Source organism: Trichoderma breve, chromosome 3 (genome assembly GCF_028502605.1).
Source record: "Trichoderma breve strain T069 chromosome 3, whole genome shotgun sequence".
In the NCBI taxonomy this organism is placed as follows: domain Eukaryota; kingdom Fungi; phylum Ascomycota; class Sordariomycetes; order Hypocreales; family Hypocreaceae; genus Trichoderma; species Trichoderma breve.
The window spans coordinates 5925998-5942905 of NC_079234.1; the positions used below are offsets into that span (position 1 = coordinate 5925998).

A 16908-nucleotide genomic window follows, 5' to 3' on the forward strand; every position below is an offset into this window, starting at 1 on the left:
GGCAGCTCTCCAGTGCTGTAAAGTTCAAGTTCACGGCAAACGAACGCACGGGCGGCGAACCACTGCACGGCGAACCACTGGAAACCCCCGAGTTAGGGACTCCACCCCGCTGGAACTGCTCAACTTGTCTCCACAGCGGCTCGGCTGCCAGCGGCTCATCTGGCATTGCGCTATCGTCCATCGATACATCAATGGATCGATGTCAGAATGTATGGACGGCTCGTATCTTATCAAACCCAACTGAGACTTGAGCTTCAACTCCAACTTTTGATGCAGGTCTCAGCCACATAAAAATTGAATGGATGCAAAGCCGGGCAACTTGTACATACAGGAAGCAGATCTCTGCCAGCTATCAAAAAAATAAACTAGTCCATATCAGTCTACCCCCTGCACACGGAACCTCACATTAGTGCATCAAAGATACAAAGATACCCGACGGCTAAGGGACAGGGAGATCGACAGTATGGATGTCAGTGCAGTGCTGGGATTTACCTCAGCGCACAGACACCGGAAACTTCTTGACTTCAAAGTACATGTACCGAATACTTATGACAGACTGCTGAGACAGGGCGTTCTTGATGCGTGCCGTCCTTGGGCCAAGCTGTTTAGCTGTTGAGATAGTAGAGTCTGAGGGGTGTGGATGCAAAAGCATTGTATCTGTATACATCATGTATAAACTCATGTTCACTTACAAGCGTTCGTCTCCCTTGCATGAAGCTTTCAGTTGACCCCATTGATCTCATCCCTGTACCTTCTATACCAGGTACTAACCCGGTAGCCAGCTGCTTGGAGCGGATGAACCCGAGGGTACCTGTGCTAGTACCTACTCGTACGTACTTCTTTCTATAGCACTAGAAGGAAAGATGAGTAAGGTAAGGAGCGAAGGCTCGACTACCTCTTTCCTATTTCCTCATGTGACGAAGCTTCTTCATCTTACAGGTAACCATCTTGACGCCAAATTATTCCTCCAAAATACCTTCATGGACCGCTGTCCTACTTGTGCTGATCATTGCCGGCAGATGCTGTACCCCCTGTGGAACCTTACAGACATCTGATCTGTCCCGGGAAGCCGGGCCATCAAACACTGGGAAAATATTACTCAGCCGCATCACCAGCATCACATCTCCCGTCTCCCGTCTCTCTCCCTGCATAACGACAGGCCATCAGCGCCATCTCGCAGAAAGAAGCCTCTTCGGTCGTGTCTTTCGTATACGAGTAGCGTCGTGTCGTCGCCTACGTGCTACAGTGCTGTGCCGCCCTTGAAAAGTCTCTCCGACTTCCATTCATACCCATGGCAGTCTCAGACTCACCGCAAATCCAAAGTGTCTGAGTCCAGCTTCATCTCGCCAAGCCTTTTACTTTTTTTACCACGGCTTCAGGCGGTGGACGAGGGATCCAGGTCTCTTCGACCCTTCTCCACGTACATGTATGAGACAGAAATTACCATCTCCGCGGAACCAGCTCAGTGCTGGATGCTGAAGCATCGCGGCTCAACATGATGAGACAAACTTCAATAGTGTCCAATCTGCTCGTCCAAAACACTGACTCTTGCCGCGCTCGCCGCCATCTCTCTTAACGCCGGCCTCCTGATGGCCAAGCAATGTCCGCACCGCCATGCTGCCTGAAAATTGCTCAAGACAATGAGAGCCACGCGCGTCATAAGACTTCAATAGTCCATATCATGTCTTAGGATACTTGGTGAGCGCACAAGTACACATCCGCGAGCATACGAATACGCTCGCTAGGCGTGCATGGGAGCTCTGCTCTGTGAGCGGACGCCTTGGCCGATCACACGACACTGCGTCTAATTAAACATTTAGAAAAGCAGATGGCGTTCATGTGATAGGATAGAATTAGTATTAGAATGACATCTGCCACACCTCGCGGTACCGTCTGTGCGCCTAGATCCTCGGCCGATCGTGCTCCTATCCCCGGTACGTGGGAATTGGTGTAGGGCCACGACAACCTGAAGCAGATCACGTAGTCTTGGCTGAGATCGAAGAGCGGAAATCTGGTCCTGCCATTCAGCAGACACGTTTAGCTTCCGAAACGTGGTTGTGTTTAAGGGACAATGGCGGGAGCGTGCCGTCTTTGTTCGCTGTCTTTGCCTTACGGACGGATAGTTGACAATCCGGTAACCCTTGGGCACGTTGGGTGCCGAGAAAATGAATGCCGAGAAGACGAATACCGGGAAAAGGCTACCAATCTATCTGGTACGCCGTACCCTTGCGACGGATGGACACCTGATCTGTTAAATTGCGCCACACGTCACACAGACCCCCTTGCTCCGGAGGAGTCCTCCCCCCTATCCGTCAGAGACAACTTTAAGCGAGAGCAAAGAGAGTAAAAAGGAGCAAGAGTAAGAGAGTGAGAGAGTGAGAGAGATAGAGTGAGAAAGAGAATGGGGAAAAGAGAGTGTGTGTGGACTTGAGGCTTCGGGGAGAGTGGTCATATATGTATGTGTGAGATACGTGAGATGCCTGGTGCCTCTTGGAGAAACCATCAGATGATGCCTTGGAGGGCTCTTCCCTCTGGACTTTATATTCGCCCTACCATCACCTGGGTGGATCCGTCTGTGATCATACAAGGTCATGAGGAGATGAGCGGCTCTGGATTGCCCAGGCATCCGCCAATGGAGAGGCCAGAATCACCATGGCTGGCACACAAGACACTGTCTTGCAGCAAATTGCCACGTTGTGACGGGGGGTTATGCATATACCTATGCTGGAAATTTTGGCCGTCGATCTCGTCGAGAACCAATCATCTCGAGTATATACACGGCTGGAAGACGTCTCTTGTCCCCAAAACAAAGACATGGCTTAACGCCGCGCCTAGCGCAACTCTTGCAGAGTACTAATTGCTCAAAGCCCCCGTTCCCCTCAAGAGGTTTTCAAGTTCTTCTCAAGAAACGAGGCGAGCTGTCTTGGAATTATTGGTCCAGGCCTTGCAATGCTCGTAAAGATTGAACAGTACGCAGTCAGAGGCTGCGGAAAGGCCCTCATTCCCGCTCAGCGAAGCATCCGGCTTCCACACACGACCTGCTGAACAAGCAGACGAAGACGACGGCAAGCTCAAATACAGAAGATAATCTCTATTCTCGAGTTACTTCTAGTTGAAGTACATACAAAATACTTTGTATACCGAGCGCTTGTCCGACAATGAAGCGATGGCATACAGAGCCTTAATCCCACCACGCCGGGACCCCCCACCAGAGAATTCGGCCTCCTCTCTCTCTCTCTCACTAATACACCACATCTCTGATTAGTACATCCCGGAGAATTTCTGCCGCTTTTCTCTCTCTAGATGTGTTACCTCACCTACAATAATGCTCCAATTCTTAGCAGAAGAAAAAGGTTGAGAGAGAGAGAGAGAGAGAGACCAAAGATCGCTCACCACGGGCGTGAAGCATATGTCTTCTTTTCTCATTACTTTTCTCGCCTTTTTGCGCACATAGCTGCCAATCTACCTAGCCTTAACGCCGGGGAATGACCTGGCCGGGGGAAAGGGAGTGTGGCAGACCGGCCGCGTCTTAGTCCCGAGATCATCCATCCCGGGCCCCTGTCGACACCTCCGGCCTGAGGGCTGAAGCCGACCATCTCCCCGAGCTCTGCCGCCATCAGACCAAGAGATGGGGCTAGCATAATCTTGGGCAAGGTCTTCGCCAGATTGTTTTGCACGCCCCCTCCCCTGCACCGAGAACCGGGAACCATGTTAGTGCTTTCAGCCTCATATCCAGGGACCGGTCAGCTCTCTAACTCAGGCAGATATCTTGACTAACATGGCTTATTCAGAGTTGTCAGTGGGCTTGACAAAGAAATAACGAGTACCGCTTTGCGCCCTAGAAAGATACGGCGAAACTGGAGAGCATAAGCGCGGCCAGGCATGATGGGAACAAAGCAGCAAACCGAGAGCATGCTCTGGTGTAAGGGGGTCTGATGGTCGCTTGGGGAAAGATAGTGTGGAAGAGCACCGACACCACCACCACCACTCTTGATGCCTGTCATGTTTCCGTCAAATGTACTTGGTATACCTGCTGATGTCTGTCTTGACCTGCTTGTCAAGAGTAACACAGTCTCTGAGACTACATCTGATTCGTTCACATGGGAGGTTAGCGTTCACCGCGCTTGCAAGCCGATATCCATGTTCCCCGGTCGCCGTCTCTTGCAAAGGCTCCAGCAGACGGACAAAGACCACCAGGAGCACCACCTGATGTCACTTTGTACTCGGGGGAGTAGCCCGTGTATTACATGTGTCTGTGAGATGCTCGCGGCTTGCTTTTTCTCATGGCAACAAAGGTTGACCACGGCTTTGTCTCTGAACCAGTCTTGAACCAGTCTTGAACAAGCCACTACGGTGACGAGATGAAAAGATAGCTCCACAGGTTGAACACACAAACTGTCTCTCTTTGAGGGGGAAAACAGATATATAATGAGGCCCTTTCTCGCCCATTTCGTCGAGAATCCAACCTCTCCAAGCAATACACATCCACTGCTCTATTCTGCCTCTATTCTGCCTACACTGTCACTATTTCCACATACCATTTACCAAGTTTTCGCCCTATAAATCATCTTAGCAGCAATGGCCGTTACTCAACTCATGTACCACCCCACTGTTCAGGCCCGAGTTGGCCAAGTGCTGGCTCCAGCCATTACAGTCGAGCATCCGGCCATGGATCCAACTGCCTTCTATTACTTTGCAACCCCTGTGCTTCTAAGCGCTACCGGCACCGTGGTTGAGGGCCTCCTCCAGGGGAACAGAGCTGTGACAGGCATGCCAATCAACGGGGGTGCCGCCATCCAGTACACTTTAACCGATCTGGTCATCTTAGCCCCCGGCACATACTACCTTCGCCTAGATCTGTACGGGATGTCTACTGGAGGCGCAAATCTTGTGGCACAGACCAATCCGGCCCTGGTTACGGTGTCCAACTAGATCAAGTATCAGGTACGCTTCTTTATTTACCTAGCTTTCCATTGGAAGAGAGACTCTGGTGAGATGTGCTAATTCCTTCTTTTGCTACGTTTTAGCACTGCGTCTATCAGGGTTCGGGGTTACTCAATTGGAAGTCGGACTCTGAAAATTGTTTGGGAAGTACTACTTAGTACCAAGGGAATTTTGTTTGTTTCATACTATTAGGTAGCCATAGCATGGCGGCCTGGGGACAGTACCCGAGAGAGCCCTTTGCCTCTAACAGCAGAGTGTGGGCTCTAGGGGAATAAAAAGCATGGCAATGCATGGAAGACTGATGGGTTATACCACTATAGCACAAGGGTTATGACGGGGAGACTGGCATGTCTCAGGTGGTTTAGATAGATAACATGGTTCACACTGCTACACAGCACTCTATTATTTTTTCCGTCCCCAAACGAGACGGACAGGCCAGGCAGGCCTTGTAACTGTGACCAAGCATGAGCTCTCTCCATTTACTCGGGACTACTATAACAGGCAACCAGGGACGCCTTTCAGCTTTGAGATCTGATCTATCAGACGGTCCAAATCAGGGCCGTACACATGAACCTTGTCCACACTCAAGGAACGAGGCGCGGATCGACGAGAATCCGTGCAGCCAAAAACCCAGCCACCGGGGTAGAGGCGCACTGCACTTTATTCCAGACAGACGATGCCTGTACACTCTACACTCTACACTATACCATGTAGATTGAAACCGGGAAAATAAGGCACCACGCTTAAATTAACCGAAATCCAAGCCGTGTCGTGAGAGAAGGAAAAAGGAAAAACGCAGTCACTTGTACGCGCCTCGTCGAGAGCTAGGCAGTTTTTAGTAAACATGATTGGCGGTCACGGTGAAGCAAGCAAACATGGACGCTGCTACTACTACTGGCAGTATGGAGGGACTCTTTACAGGTACAAGAGAGAGAATGTCTCGTGGGAAGACTGGAGAGATACAGTGTCAGGGTGTTTATTGGATTCGCTTCAGGTGGTCATTGGGAAGACGTAAGGGAGGGGGGAGAGATACGATACAAGCAGACAGTCACAGAGATAGAGAGATAGAGAGGGTGTGTACAAAGAGCAAGAAAAGAAGAAGACCCCGAAGAAGGGTGGCTTTGTCTTACCCCATAGATGGAAGCTGAAAAAAGAGATGTCTCGAGATTTGGGGCATAGATCAGCCACAAGAGCCCAGAGCGTGGGATAGGACCAGAGACACAGGGGGGAAGCGTCCGAAATCTTTCGGACTCGACGGTGGTTGGTTGGAAATACGATTTGGCGTACGAGTACAAAGATTTTGTGCAGTTTTCTTGCGATGAAAGGGATGGGATTTTTTGTGCAATATATGTTGTGTAACGTATGGTGGAGAGGGTGGAAGGGGGGTGTGTGTGTCAATTTTCTGGGGGTTTTGGTTTTAGTGTTTTATGAGCTGGGAGATGAGATTGAGGCGGTGCCAGATGCTGTACGGGATGTTTCGATCTTGACAAGATGAAATGCTAGCTTGGATCGCCGGGATGGAAAAGTTTGGGGGTTGCACAGCGAGATGGTCAGTACGGAGGGAGTGTGTGTAAGAGAGGCCATCGTGAGCCGACATACAGTGTGAATTGTTGATGAGTTTATTTAGCACTGTACAATAACCACACCTGAGATCAAAGTGGAGTCACGTGTCTCACAAGAAGTGGCCGGTTCTCCACTCGGCAGCCTCTTTTTGTCTTTGGAGTCGCATGGAGCAAGACGGAAGAAGAAAAACAAGAGAAAGGATCAGCAAGATCGTGTGATATCACAGAGAGACAGAAGAGACTAAAGACACCAGGCAGAGAGAGAGAGAGAGAGTGAAAGACGGAATTAAAGGGAGGGAAGAGCAAAAAAAGATGGTGTATTACTTTTCCTCCAGTGTCGTGGAGCCGGCGGGCTTCATTTACGTGGGCAAGGACAAGTTTGAGAGTGAGTTTCTGCTGGGCCTTGTTCCTTGTTCGCTGTAAATGAACATCCCTCTGACGCTTTTTTTTTCTTTTTTTGCTTTTTGTTTAGATGAGGATCTTATCAAGTATGGCTGGGAGGAAGATGTCTGGTATGAGAACTTGTGTCCCCTTTTCTTTCCCTCCTCTTCCCATGTTCTCTTTTACTTTACTTTTCGGTTTTTTACTGATTGACTGACACTCTGTGCTCTCTCTGTCCAGGGTATGTATGATGAATTCCTACTACTTTGAAGCTCGAACAGATGCTCAAACACAACACTGAGAGAGCATCTGTTTGGCCCTTTCCCATATCCATCATCATTTCCATGTAAAAGAACACAAGAAATGCTCACATCACGTCTCTCGCCAGTTTCACGTCGACAAGCTTTCCAGCGCCCACATCTACCTGCGCATGCAGCCCGGCCAGACATGGGACAATCTGCCCGAGGAGCTGGTCATGGACCTGGCACAGCTCACAAAGGCAAACTCAATAGAAGGTTCGTTTAACACTTCTCAAGTCTTTCATCTCATCGACCTCTTTAACAGTGCTAACAAATCTTTCTTTTCTGACAGGGAATAAAAAGGACAACATCACCGTCATCTACACGCCCTGGTCAAACCTCAAAAAGGACGGCAGCATGGACGTCGGCCAAGTCTCCTTTCACGACCAACGAAAAGCAAGCACACACTCTCCTCCTCCTCCATCTCCCCTATCCCCACTGACTACAAAAAAAAAGATGCTCATCTAACCAATAGTCAACAGGTCAAGCGCGTCCTCGTCCCCCACCGCGAAAATCCCATCGTCAACCGCCTCAACAAGACAAAAGTCGAAAAGAAGCCCGACCTCAAGGCCGAGAGGGACGACATGCTCAAGGAGCTGCGCAAGAGAGACCAGGCTGCCCAGTTGATCAAGGTACGCAAACGTAACAAAACGCGCGTCATTCTCAGGCTGCTGCTTTGGACCAGGCAACAGCTTTTTATCACATCATCATTGGATGATGTCTCCTTTTCTTTGAGTGGTCTTTTAACTGACTTTGATTGGAACAGAAAAAAGAAGAGCAGCGACAGGCACAGGAGTGGAAGGAAAAGAAGTGGCAAAAGGACCATGCATATGATGACCTGTTTACCGACGAGAACATGGCCGCGTCGAGTAACCAGGATCGGGCGGAGGACTGGGAAGACGACTTTATGTAGATGGATTGCATTGCATTGCTACAGACCACCATCCTTTGAAGCGACCAGTAAAAATTAACAATAGAATGAAAAAAAAGAATACCATTTCCATAACTGACTGCTCCTGTAAAAGTAGGGTATACAAAAAACTATATAGCATTACCAAAAACTATCTTAAAATCCAAACCCAGTGTATATCCAACACCTGTCCGCCTAGACGTTGCAATCAACCCTTCGATTACCAATCTTCATACCGTCCATCTGCCTTGTAATCCCCGGCAGCTCAGCAACCTCCAGGATAATCGGACTCGACGAGGTAACCGGTGTCGCGATTCTCTTTGGGCTCGATGGCTGGCCTACAAGGGCTGGAGGCATGTCATATTCCTCCTCCTCTTCCTCTTCTTCGTTTTCTTCTTCTAGAGCGTCATCATCGTCCTCTGCCAATCGTCGCGTGTTGTCAAGCTCCTCGGGATCATGGAGCATCACCACGGGTTCACCACCTGGTAGTCGCACCTCTGTTGCTTCCAGAGTTTGCGCAATGTCCAGGAGCAAAACATCCATCGGGCAGATATACGCAACATGCTTACGCGGGCTCCAGGCAAGTACGTGTCCACAGAGCTGTCCTTGATGTCGATCGACAATCCAGGCGCCACTGTCTCCTGGAATACCCAGAGGAATGGACGGCTTTGCAGAAGGGCCTGACGCTGGCGATGGAGTGCTAGCGATTTGGTACGTATGACTCGGTGACTGGCGTCCGTAAATCTTGACACTAGTCAAGGCTGGTAGAATCTGTCCAGTTTGCGTGCCACTCGTTCGTGCGACACACTGAACCTCGAGACCTGGAAGAGACGACCATGGCGCCACGGTCGTCGGTCGGATCATTGGCTGATTCTTGGTATTTCTCTTACCCAGACTGCGGGATCTTTGGGTTGTATCGTCCGAAATCTTGGGAATATAATTGTCGTCTGGCAGGCGCCCATCCGAAAACTCAAAGAGGGCCCAGTCAACCTCGTGGACCAAGCCATTAGCCTGCTTGCGGCGAATGCCACTCGAAGCGTATACTTCGCCCAAGCTATATGTATCGAGATGGTCTTCGTCCTCGGTTTCAGCGTAAGGATAAAATCCTTCCTCGACGTCATCTAGAGCAGGCTGAGTGACAATGTAGCCATCGCCACATCCTGGCTCAATGCCGGGAATGTCACCAGGCTCATTGTACTCTTCATCTTCCTCGTCTTCCTCATCATCATAGTCGCTGGTGAGGTCCGTCTCGGAATATGGCTCTGATTCTGTGTCGGACAATTCGTAGGAAAAGTCCTCGCTGTCAAAGCTTCCAAAAGTCGACTCAGGGAGCCACTCTCGGCCGGGAATGGCGCTGCTGCGCAATGTGTCAGGAGGACCAAAATCTCGATCCGGATCATCAAGCATGTGATGAACAGTCATTCCATAGGTCTTATCATCGACAATGACGAGGCCGCCAAAGCTCACAGGTGGCAAGTGACGATCTCCAATCCAAGCTCCGATGCTTGCGCCATTGTTTGGCCTCTCTTGGTACTCGGGGTTCACAGCTTCGACATGGTCATCATCGCTATCGTGATTTCCACCAGACCTGCTTCCCCGTGCCATGGATCTCATGACTGCGCCCGCCTGTCTCCGTGATCGAATGACGCTGCCGCGGCAAACCTTGAGGCCAAACCCTGTAGAGTCGTCAAAGAGCTCGCTCAGCTTCTTGTTTAAGATGGCACGGACTTTGCCAACAGATGTGCAGACGACCAAAACCGTAGGTCTAGTCTGGTGAGGGCTTGGGCCCACAGACTCAAGAGATATTTCGACCGACTCTGGGTGTTTGCGATAGAAGGTCTTGAGAGCAGTGTTGATCTGAGGCATGAGAATGGAGTTCCATTTCTCCACCACATCAGGAGGCAGGGGTACATGAGGGTATAATCGGACTTTGGTTTCGGGCTTGCTTTCTTTGATCTCAGGTTCTGTTTTCTGTTAGACGCTTTTGCCTCCCTGACATTACTAACGGAAAATATTGCTAACAACGTACCATTTGTCTCAACCTTTTGCTCTTTGAGGTAAGTTGGTGTTGGCGTTGGCGGTAGAGGTGCCTTCTTGGTAAGGGGCACAGGTACAACCATTGTCTTTTGATCTTTGGTGTCTTTCGAAGGCCCAGCCGTGGCCAAAGTGGGAGCTTCGACAGGAGATGATTCCTGGCCCAACCTTTCCTCGAATCCACTGACGCCATCTAAAATACAGCAGGCTTCCAAGAATCGAGTGACACGCATTTGAACGGCCGAAAGCAGTGACTCGCCTTTGGCCACGCCAGAGAGCTCTTCGTCGACAACCTTCCAGCAGGCTTGGACGGCCTTCATGTACAACGTACCACATCTAATGGCCAGCGTCTCTAGAGCAGATTCAGGGACAGTCGCGGGCGCTGCCCTAGGCGCGAGATCTTCTAGCTTCGTCCACAATCCAATGGATAGCAAGATCATCGCCAGGGAGTAGACTTCCAAGACTCTCTCGTCAGTGGATTGTGGAAGAGGCGATACCTGTGCAGCCCGCGGGTCAAGAGGATGCCGCCATATCTTGGTTTCGGGCGAAAGCTCTTCAGTGAAGACGTCAAATGATGATAACACAGGACGGCGTATATCAACAAGGCCCTTCTCATCGCCAGGGCCTGCCGCAGTAGCTCTGCTGAATGAAATGTTGACATCAGAGAGGTTGCCATGAGTGATTCCTCTAGCGTGCAGGTCAAACACCGTATTTGTAAGGTTGTATGCAAATCGAAACTTCGCCTCCAAGGGAGGCTCCGAGCCGCCACGGGCAAGGAGATCGCTCAGAGTAGGCAAGCTATACTGAGGGTTTTGGCTCACTTTATTGGAGGCGAGAGTGTTGAACGAAGGAGGAAAGAGGTATACCAAGCCCAGTCGAGAATTTTCCAGGTCTTCAAAGTAGCCGAGCAGACGAGGCAGACCAGTCCAAGAGCCAGGCGCTCTCTGAGGATCTTGCTGAAGACCGGCCGAGAGTTTCTCGAAGCGGGCCATCGGGGGCATGATACCCGTAGTTGAATAGATGGGATCAAAGTTGGCATACTCAAGTAGAAGAGGAGCCCAAGGTTGTCGAGTAGCACCCTGGGTCGTAAGCTCGGAATAGGCCGTCTTGCTCATGTAGACAACGTTTCGACAAGACTCGGATATTGTGCTAAGTCCATCTTGCATAGGTTGCAGGTGCGTCAAGCTCCTGGGGTCGATTTGCTGAGGAGTCTGCATCCGTGTTGACTCGAATGGTCTAAAGTCACCCTCAGCGGCGGCCGACTTGTAAGTCGACTTGGTCACTTGCGGATTCAAGGCCTCAGATGAACGCATTCGTGACAAGTCGTAGAGAGTATCGATGGAGGCAGTGAGATCCCGGATGAGATCTTCAAACCGGCCCTTGTCCCATTGGACTAACGGTGCTTTTCGATCTGGCGATGGTCTAACACCCTCAACAACACGCTTATAGCTTAACCATAGGGGTTCAGCCTCAGCAAGAATGTCTTTGATAGTGGACATGATACTGCCAACGACCTCACTCAGGCCGGCCTTGGAGAGAGACTCGTCGATTTCGGCAGACTGGTTGGGATCTGACCACTCCAGTCCCCAGCTGACAAAGCGGTCCTTTTGGATGCGCAATTTGCGATAGAGGGCCTTGATCTCGGGGTCATCCTCATGCTGGGCAGGCTCCTTGACAAAGTCGCTGGATTTCTTGGTGTCATTGTAAAGACGGCTCAAGCGCCGCTGAAAGGGCAGCTGAAAGCCGCCCATTGGCAGAATTCGATCCATCCTTCCTTTTGCTGGGTGAGAAATGGGGAAAGGCTGAATGCTGCTTTCCCCCTATCGCTGCCTATATATTGGAGATTTGCTGTTGCCTGAAGGGGGACCCCGTTTGATAAAGGTGAGCGCTTGCTGCTATCAGGCGCTGGGACGGCACCCGGTTGGATCGGGGATACTCAAAGCGGATCTAAGCTGGAATCTCGCCTGACCTTGACACTGCAGCTGCAGGGCGGATAAGAGTCCGTGACGTTTGATTCAAGCGCGACGCATCGCAGCGCTACAGTAAGCAGCGTCGCAAAGATTTCCAAGAGCAGGCCGTGGCGAGCAATTCGTCAATCGCGCAACGGGGGTCAGATGAACCTTATGCAGGCACCTGTTGAATAGAGTAGACCCTCAACAAGGGTGGGCAAAGGCAAACCCGGTGCAACGGTAGTGAGCACAAAAAAAAACCTTGTGAGAAGCAGCTCGCAACTCCTCAGAAAGGAATGCGAATGCGGCCTCGAGGAGTCAAAGTCGGAACAGGCAAACGAATTGCGAACGTGAACGGGCCTCGACACAGATTCAGGCCAGACAAGACAAGACTCGCAACGGATTCAACGGGCTAATGCGCGATCCCCGAAGCAACGTTCGTTATCGACTCGAAACTCGCTGCCTTGCGGTGGCACAGACAGTGTGAGTGTGTGTCCTGTCCTATCAAGTTCGCCCATCCCGTCGGCTTTTCTCCATGGACTGGCTCTCACGTCCCCGCAGCGCTGGACCGGTGGGGGTTTGCTGGTAACCCAGAACGACAACCGGCGAATCCCATCATGGCAGAATCCTGCTGCCTGGTGCCGTTGGTGGGCGACGGCGTGATGCTGATTGGAGGGCTGGGTGAGACTGGGGCCGATCTTGGAGTTCGGTTGGTCTGGAGAATTTTGGAGATGCTGGAGTGCTTGGGATTGGCACGTGATTAGCCACATGATGTTTCACATGACTCTCCTCCTACTGTTCTACGATATGTGACGACAGTGACAAATTAATGATTCACAACATACTAAGGTAAACAAAGGCATTCAGAAAAAAAGAGTCATATACTATTATGGTTTTTTATCCCTATCGCATAGCTACATAATCATGCTTCCTCCTCGCTTCTTCTTTCATCCATCTACGCATACTTGATCGTAAACGCAGGGGACTCGCTGACATCCCAATCCTCCTTCTTCTTCTCGTTACCGAAAATACGCAGGGCGTGGAACACGGCCTTGTATGTTCCGGGAGGAGCAAACTTGTTGTCAGTCAGCTCGCCGCTCCACGAAAGAGGAGTCGGGCCACGGCTCGCCCACAGAACAGGTGCTCCAGCGGGCTGGCCAATGGACGTAGTATCGAGGAACTTGGTCGTCTTGATCTTGGTGTTCTTAGGAGGAGCGGACAAGAGCACAAGGTCAACGCGGATCTGTCGGGAACCAAAAGCCGGGCTAACGACAAGGGAGGGAAGCACATCAGTGGACTGAGCATTGCCAGGGGCGGGAATGGTGAAGACGGTGCCGTTCTCAACGGGGTTCAAGTTCTCATCGGTAGACTTGGCGATCCAAGAATCCTCCGGGAACAGGACTTGCTGCTTGTGGAGGGAACCAGTCAGGCCTTGGTACGGGACAGAGAGGGCAGTGCCGTCTGTGCCGTTGACGGTGATGTAGCCGGACCACAGACCAAGGCGCTTTGCGTCAACGCCCTTGGGAGGAGTAGGGAGGACATCAATGGTGATGGACTTTCCAGCAGGGAGCGTCACTTGCTGCAGAGCAAGCTTGACAGAGGCGTGAGCCGCGATGGCCTCGTTGGGGAAAGCAGCCGGGTAGGGGCTGTCGCCTGACAGAGTGTAGAATGTGTTGGTGGGGACGTGGTTGAGCTTGTAGGTGACCCTCTGCTTGCTGGTGTTCTTGAGGGTGATTTGCCTCTTGCGGACAAAGTGGTCAGTGTCGTTGAAGGTCAAGCTGGATGGAGACAGAAGAGTGGTAGCGAAAGCGGCGTCATAGGCCTGGATGAGACCACCACCCTGCTGAGCGACGGGAGCGAGGAAGTCGTAGAATTGAGCACCGTCGTTGAATACCTGGGGGTTGGCAGTTGTGGCCAGCAGGTTCTCAATAAGAACAGGGTCAAAGGTTCCGCGAGCCTGAGCAACCAGAGCAACAGCAGCAGCAGTCAAGGGGCAGGCCATCGAGGTACCGGAAAGGGTGGCATATCCTCCGAGAGCGACGGGGTAGGTGGACAGAATGTTGCCACCAGGAGAGCTGATTTGAGGCTTGACGTCCACCTCCCAGGTAGGTCCCCAGGATGTGTACGTGCTAAGAGCACCGCCAGTCGCCTTGTTGTCGGCGAATTGAATTTGCTTGGTGGCTGAATCCGGGTCAACCATCGACAAGGTAACAGTCTTTCCGGCCTTGATGGCAGCAATGAAAGCCGCACCAGTCGAGTCCTGAACCATGCCGGCGGCGGTAATCTGGGTTACAGTGCTAACATCGACGGACAGTGCACCAGCAATGTTGTTGTAGTAGAGGAGGTACTTGGCGCCCTTGGCAGCAACATTCTGGGCCTTCTGGACAAAGGTGCAGGTACCGCGACGAACAAGTACAATATAGTTGGAGAGATCAGGAGTGTTATCGGGGAGAGGTGAGCAGGCATCATCAGGAATTGTGGTGTCGAGAGTCACAGCGTAGACAGGCTTGGTCACTCCCTTCCAGGCCTTGGAGGAAGAGACATAGCCAAACTGCTGAGAATCGCCATTGTCAACCTTGTAGCTGGAGAGGGAGAAGACGGTGGGGATGTTCTTGTTGTCAACAGACGCAACAGCGAGAACCTTCTTTCCGTTGGCCGCCGTGCTGGCAAAGAACAGACCGTGATCACCATCGTTTCCGGCAGAGACAGTGCAAGGAACACCAGCCTCGACGATGCGGCTGACAGCAACAGCCCAAGGCTCCTCAGCCCAGCCAGAGGGACCGCCAATGGAGGCAGTGATGATCTGAGCGCCATCCTCAAATGCCTTGTTGTATGCAGCAATCAAAACATCGTTACCGGCCTGGCCCTCGCAGCCAAAGACTCGGTAAGCACCAAGAGTGACGTCGGGAGCGCCACCAGTGAAGCCGTATGGGTTCTCCTGAGCGGCAATGATACCAGCGACGTGAGAGCCGTGACCGGCGCAGTCCTTGGGATCATTGTCAGGCACAGGGGTGTTGAAACCGCTGTAGTTGTCACCGACCAAATCGGTACCGAATGATACCAGACAGCCTGCGCCAAAGCAGCCACCAAGAGCAGGGTGAGTGTAGTCAATCTATCATCTTTGTAAGTCAATGTCTAACAAAGGGAGGGCACTCTTAAGGGCGATGGGTTTCTACTCACGCCTGTGTCAATGACGGCAACCTTGACGCCCTTGCCTGTATATCCCTTGGCCCGCAGCTTGTCAATCTGGACCATCTGATGGGGAGGGAAGTTGCTTGGGTCAGTCGGGCTGACATCTCTAGCCTGGATAGCAGGAGAGCTGCTGCTAGCAACCCACTCGACCTTTGGATTGGGGGCCTGGATGAGGGTGACGGGCCACATGTTCTTGACCGCGGGCAGCTGAGCCATCTTCTGTGCCTTGCTCTCATGGTTGGAGAGGTCCTTGAGTTGGACTGAGACACCCTTGAACAGCTTGTAGTTGAACTTCATGCGAGTTGAGCCCTCGCCGTTGAGCTGCTTGTAAAAAGCGGCCGTGTCCTATTGGAGTCCCGTCAGCATTTGCCACCGCGGTAGGCAACGTGCCCAGTGCCAACGGCTGAGCGAGACTCACCTGGTCATTCTCAAACTCAAAGATGTAGGCGCCGGGGACGACTTTCGACGTCTGGCCAGAGCCTCGGGCAATGACCCCGGAGATGGTCGCCAGCAGCGACACAAACAGAGCTGAGCGCACCATCTTCTCAACTTTCCACTTGTCTGGCTATGGAAAGGGTTTGCAACGGCGCAATGCTTGCAGAACGATGAGGAGAGACAATGAAAGCTGCTCTCTGCCCTCTTCAAGCCAACGTCTAGGATGAAGGGGATGTCTCCCGGTATAAGTACTCACTCCCTCGAGGCCATCCCGCGGCCCTGCAGCTCGAGCTGCCAAGCACGGCTTGATTCAGAAGCACCTCTCGGGACCCTGGAGAAACGGGGTTTTCGTCGCCACGACGACTTAGAATGCCCATCCACATCCAGGACGCGCTTCTCATGCGGCAGGCAGGACAAGGACAACGACGGGCTGGGACCTGAATGTTCACTAGACCCCTTGCCGCTGTGGCGCCAGGGGTTCACGGCTGGCTTCCCCCATGTCTAGCCTCACGATAGCGGTAGTATTTTTGTGCGACTTGCATCCGCCAAGATCTCTCTCTTTGTCTGGGCAGCTTCCGAGGTCAGAAATTGAAGCACGCGATGAGGTTATATGCGGGGTCAGCTTCCAAGAGAGGAGCGGCAGACGTTTAGATCTCCAATCGCCACTACCATTTTCACCTACCTCTTTGGGACAGTCGGCCGTTGGCGAACCAGCCTCATGTCAAGGCTCGAGCCACAGCGACTGAGGCGGAGCAAAAACGGCACCGGCCGATGCGGAACGTTTGCAATGAGATGGCCGACTATCGCTCGTTGAAGCGTTCAGTGCTTGTAATGGAACTAGTTTTACCTCTTTATCAAGGCGGCCTATGGGAACGAGTCGAAGACAGGTACCCGTGACGCTGAGAAATTGTGCGACGGACCACAGGGATGCAATATATTTGGGCGGCTGCAGATAGGTGGCATTCCTTATACGTGATCATCCGGGACAATATTCCTGTACGAGTGCTTGCATTGTGTTGGTGATGCACAACAAGTAACAACAACACGGCTCTCCACCGCGCCCTTCCTCTACACGGTTGACGAGACGTCAAAATGGCCTGGCCCGCCTGGGTAGCATCTGGCGGTCGGCATGCTCCGGTGAGGCATATTGACAAGTGGGGGATGGAGATGGACGTGCTCCATGGAAATCATTTCAGCAAAGC

The 16908-nt window shown here is 51.9% G+C and overlaps 4 protein-coding genes across 4 annotated transcripts; 2 read left to right on the forward strand and 2 right to left on the reverse strand.

The window, feature by feature from the left end:
• Window positions 1-4578: 4578 nt before the first annotated feature.
• T069G_06188 (uncharacterized protein) lies at window positions 4579-4932 on the forward strand (the record flags this gene model as incomplete). The annotated part of the gene is made up of 1 exon (XM_056173398.1): window positions 4579-4932. One exon carries the CDS (start codon window positions 4579-4581, stop codon window positions 4930-4932), a length of 354 nt encoding a protein of 117 aa, XP_056030256.1.
• Window positions 4933-6818: 1886 nt separating this feature from the next.
• T069G_06189 (uncharacterized protein) lies at window positions 6819-8099 on the forward strand (the record flags this gene model as incomplete). The annotated part of the gene is made up of 6 exons (XM_056173399.1): window positions 6819-6891; window positions 6979-7018; window positions 7299-7402; window positions 7479-7582; window positions 7669-7818; window positions 7953-8099. The coding sequence occupies 6 exons, from the start codon at window positions 6819-6821 to the stop codon at window positions 8097-8099; spliced, it is 618 nt and encodes a 205-aa protein (XP_056030257.1).
• Window positions 8100-8291: 192 nt separating this feature from the next.
• Window positions 8292-11899, reverse strand: T069G_06190 (uncharacterized protein; the record flags this gene model as incomplete). The annotated part of the gene is made up of 4 exons (XM_056173400.1): window positions 8292-8599; window positions 8666-8782; window positions 8831-10060; window positions 10126-11899. 4 exons carry the CDS (start codon window positions 11897-11899, stop codon window positions 8292-8294), a joined length of 3429 nt encoding a protein of 1142 aa, XP_056030258.1.
• Window positions 11900-13034: 1135 nt separating this feature from the next.
• On the reverse strand, window positions 13035-15812 carry T069G_06191 (subtilase family domain-containing protein; the record flags this gene model as incomplete). The annotated part of the gene is made up of 3 exons (XM_056173401.1): window positions 13035-15191; window positions 15260-15616; window positions 15690-15812. 3 exons carry the CDS (start codon window positions 15810-15812, stop codon window positions 13035-13037), a joined length of 2637 nt encoding a protein of 878 aa, XP_056030259.1.
• Between the last annotated feature and the right edge of the window lie 1096 nt (window positions 15813-16908).